This window comes from Panicum hallii, chromosome 9, assembly GCF_002211085.1.
Source record: "Panicum hallii strain FIL2 chromosome 9, PHallii_v3.1, whole genome shotgun sequence".
NCBI classification, from domain to species: Eukaryota; Viridiplantae; Streptophyta; class Magnoliopsida; order Poales; family Poaceae; genus Panicum; species Panicum hallii.
The window spans coordinates 65,636,009-65,639,989 of NC_038050.1; the positions used below are offsets into that span (position 1 = coordinate 65,636,009).

The 3,981-nt window shown below is 54.5% G+C and overlaps 1 protein-coding gene across 1 annotated transcript; it reads left to right on the forward strand.

Moving 5' to 3' along the window:
- Positions 1-967: 967 nt before the first annotated feature.
- LOC112875769 lies at positions 968-1,935 on the forward strand. The gene has a single exon (XM_025939740.1). The coding sequence runs from the start codon at positions 1,105-1,107 to the stop codon at positions 1,411-1,413; it is 309 nt and encodes a 102-aa protein (XP_025795525.1). The 5' UTR covers positions 968-1,104; the 3' UTR covers positions 1,414-1,935.
- The last annotated feature ends 2,046 nt before the right edge of the window (positions 1,936-3,981 follow it).

A 3,981-nucleotide genomic window follows, 5' to 3' on the forward strand; every position in this document is an offset into this window, starting at 1 on the left:
TATTTGCTCACGTCATGTGAAAATTGGATTTTTGACCCAAGGAACAAGAAAAATCATCACCTCACCATCATGATAAACATAGAGAACTTAAAATTCCTTTCATCCACAAATTTAAATATTTTCATATTTGTCTTATTTTAAAATTTCCTTTTATCGTAACACTTAGTACTCTACATCAGCCCGTAACACCATCAGCTTAATTTTTCTCTCTCGTCTAATTAGTTTCTGATAGATTACCTTCTGATCTCTAGGATCATTGGATGCTTCGATACTTTTAAACTTTTCTAATATGACGCGACATTTCCGTTGCTAGATATCAATTTTTTCCCAACCGTACGCAAGATAAGGTTACTTGTATGGGCCCTAAGGGGATTTAAAAAGTAAGATTTTAGTTACAAGCAATAGCCAATTTAAGTGTGTCACGCAACACCGCAAAATTCTGAATTGTGGGGGCAATTTATTGTAGAGTACATGAACAAACAGATGATAATGTAGTGTTGGAATATCTCTTCCGGGGATTGTTTCTCTCCGTATTTAACAAAAGAAAGGGAATCTTACGCGTTAAGAGATGTACATCTTCGTACTAAGAGAGAATAAAATAAAGAAACAATTGCCATAGCATCTTAAGATGAGGAATAAAAACACTTAGCTGCAACAAAAGTCCAACGTACAAAAGAAGAAGCAACCAACGACAGGATTCACAAATGATTGAAAAATGAAAACTCTGACTGGAATTTTGGAAATGGTCATGATGCAAACTGTCTTGAAATTATTTCAGGACCACGCGAAATAAAACTAGCAAAATGCATATTGCCCTTGTCAGGTTCAGCGAGGCCGAGGAGCCTAGGATGGTAGTGTAGGAAGCCAGTCCAGCTCAACCCACCGGGTGTGTGGGTGCTGCCGCGCTGCAGCAGAAAAACGGTCCAGGTCTCGGTCCATGTCCATCCCCCCACGCCCTCGCCTCCTCCCCCTCCCAGGTCCGTCTCGGTCACCCCGTTATAAATTGTGCGGGGATTCCTCACGCCCCCACACGCCTCCCCCTCTCCACCGCACTCCTCCCCACTCACCCACCTCAGCAGCCTCAGCGGAGCGCGCCATCGATCCATGGAGTTCTACGTCGACGAGAAGTGGAAGTTCTCCAAGAAGAGCCGGAACAACGGGAGCCGGCGCGTGCCGGGGGCCGGGGCCGGCGGCGGGGACCATTTCCTCAAGCGGTCGTCCAGCATGAGGGACGGCGTGCAGGCGATCGGCCGGCGCGGGAGCGGCGCCGGCGCCGCGGCGGGCGGCGGGTGCGGCGCGCCGCAGCCGTCGTTCTCGAGCCGGTGCGCGGGGCTCGTGAAGGAGCAGCGGGCGCGCTTCTACATCATGCGCCGCTGCGTCACCATGCTCGTCTGCTGGAAGGACTGCTCGTAGCCGCGGCCGGCAGGCCAAGAAGAAGCTCGGTCCCCTCCCTCCCCTCGTCCTCCCACCGGCAGTTCCTCCGCCAAAATCAGAGAGTCACGCACGGGGGCACAAGCAAAGCGAGGGGCGCGGGGAAGAAGGCGGATTAGGTGATGTGTGTATAGATCAGTCCTGAATCCTGATAGGAGCCCTCTTCTTCTTTTACCTCCCGTTTCTGGGATGTTTTGTTGATTACTAGCGCTCGATTAGGTAGTAGTGAATAGTACAGTGTACTTAGTGCTGCGATGTAGATGTGGAATCGTGGACAGTTTTGGGATCTCCTCCTTCAAGGAGATGGGGATCTGGGTTCTTTACAGCTGCAGATGCTGCCCTGCAAAGGAGCCACCACAGGCAGGCAGCTGAATGAAATCTAGTGGATCTTCTGTTGTACCACGACCACGGTGAAAAAAAAAGGTTTTTACTGCCCATGTATAGCTAAAGAAATCAGACGCAACAGCATGCCATGATGTCACTGCGTATTACGGTTTTTTTTTTAACCTCCTTTCTGGTCTGTTTCTCTTCCCGCTCTGGGTGTGGACGCCGATTGACGAAAGGGAGATGCGAATGAAACAGCCACAAGCAAGAGTTGGAGATCAGGGGAGGGGGATGGATGATGACTCATGACTCGATTGTGATAGCGAGGGAGAAGAGAAGACGACTGGAGAAGAGCTGTGAGCGGGGCAAATGCAAAGCAAGAGGCATCATACGGATGAGGAAGAGGAGGGGCAGGCAGCCAGGGCAGTAAATGGGGATGGTGACGGTGATGGCACCCCCTTTTTTCCTTTGTCCTCACCCTTTTGGGACTGCCATTTCCGGCGTGGCCATCTGACGACCTCCATTATTGCACTTGCTTGCTGCTCCCCTCCTCCCTCTCCTCCTCTTCTCCAATCTTCCACCTCGCCTTGGAGCTCTCTGCCCAGCAAGCACGCAGAGGCGCACATGTTAGCAGCGAGAGGAGACTGCAGGGATGTACTAGCCCTCCACCCTGATCTGAGCCCAAATCACTTGTTAATTAGCGCGGCAATCAGATTACGTCAGCCACCAGTGCCTTGATCCCATTTGTTAATTGCCGGGGATGAGTTGGAACGGTCGATTTAGGGGGGGGGGGGGGGAATCACTGAACCAGGGTATCAAACAATGTGCTACTGCCTCGGCTTTGGCCGTGGGTGAGTTGGGCCACCCCCCCTCCCTCCCTTGTGAAAAGAGGCGGCCCCCGCCTGCCTGCTGATCAACAGAGCTCCCGCATGCAGGCAGGCGAAATGAAGTGTGCTGGTGTCGCTACCCACCTGCACGGCGCCGCCGCCATTGGCCGAGCTCCCCTGCGCGCTCCCTGCCGCCGCCTGCGCTCGCCCCTGTGGTGGATCCATTGACGGCGCAGGCGCAGCACCACACGACGGCCCGTGACCTCACAGGGCCGCAGCGGCAGCGGCAGGGGAGGACTAGAGGCGTCTACCGACGGATACACCTGAGACTGCCTGCCTGACGAGTGACGAGCAACTACGCCCGTGCGCTCCCGCCAAGAATAGATACGGGGCTGCCGTCGCCGCGACCGGTGGTGGATCTCTTGGTTTGATTTGACGATGCGGTGGCATCTTCTCGCGAAGCAGAACCTGACCTGAGTGCACTGGCCTGGACTCTGGAGCGGTGAGTGTAGAGGCCGAATTGCCAAAACTTTTTACAGGCTCGAGCACAATACGCATGGTGGCAGGCCAGCACCAAAAGCGAAACCTCCCTGTATTCACAGGAGCTGGGAACATGACAGTGACCTTACGGTGAGCATGTAGGCCCAAATCCTGGGTTCCCACGCAGCAAATCCAGCAGTCGCCAGCAATCGTGGGTTGGTGGCCGGCCGGCGAAGCTAGCGCGGGTCTTGGGGGGCTGTCGTGGCGAGCTGAAAGCTCCGGCACGCACGCACTCTATCTTCGGATCACGCGGAGGGCTCGTTCTCTGAAGGGAAGAAACCCGCGCCCCACGCAGTATTCTACGATATCTGCGGCTGCCCCTGCCCGATTCTCCAAGAGACAGGCCGAATCGCCTTGCAGAATGTAGCAAAGCCGGGTCAAGAAGGCGTGCGCTTTTAGGCAGAGCCCGGCCCCCGATCGAGGCTGCCCATCCTCGACGCCTCCTTTCTGCACCGATCTGAACATCGGGTGGAAGTTTCAGACCACGCATGGCATGGAGACGAGCACGGTACGTTTCCACGAAACCGAGCAGAAGGATCAACACCAACAGCGCGCACCGCAGCTGTGTTAGATGTGTTTTCCCTATCAAATTGTACAGAAAATCGAACTTGTTCATGAAAAATTGCCGCTCCGGCGCTCGAAGGGGAGCCTACAAACGTTGGCCCCTCCTTTAAGGAGTGCTATCAGCGGTAGAGCAAAAGGGCTCGAGTGATTGAACACAGTGCCTCCCAGCTGCCCCTTCCCGTGTCTCCCCACGCCCTACCCTTAGCCGCGAGACACTCCATGTGCCCGCGCCAAACACTGACGCGACGTCCGCGCCCAGCTCGCTGCTCGCTCCCGCCCAGGGATGAAAAACTCG

What these genes read in the sequence shown, in the direction of transcription:
- LOC112875769 (XM_025939740.1), top strand. Translation starts at nt 1,105, where the DNA reads ATGGAGTTCTACGTCGACGAGAAGTGGAAGTTCTCCAAGAAGAGCCGG.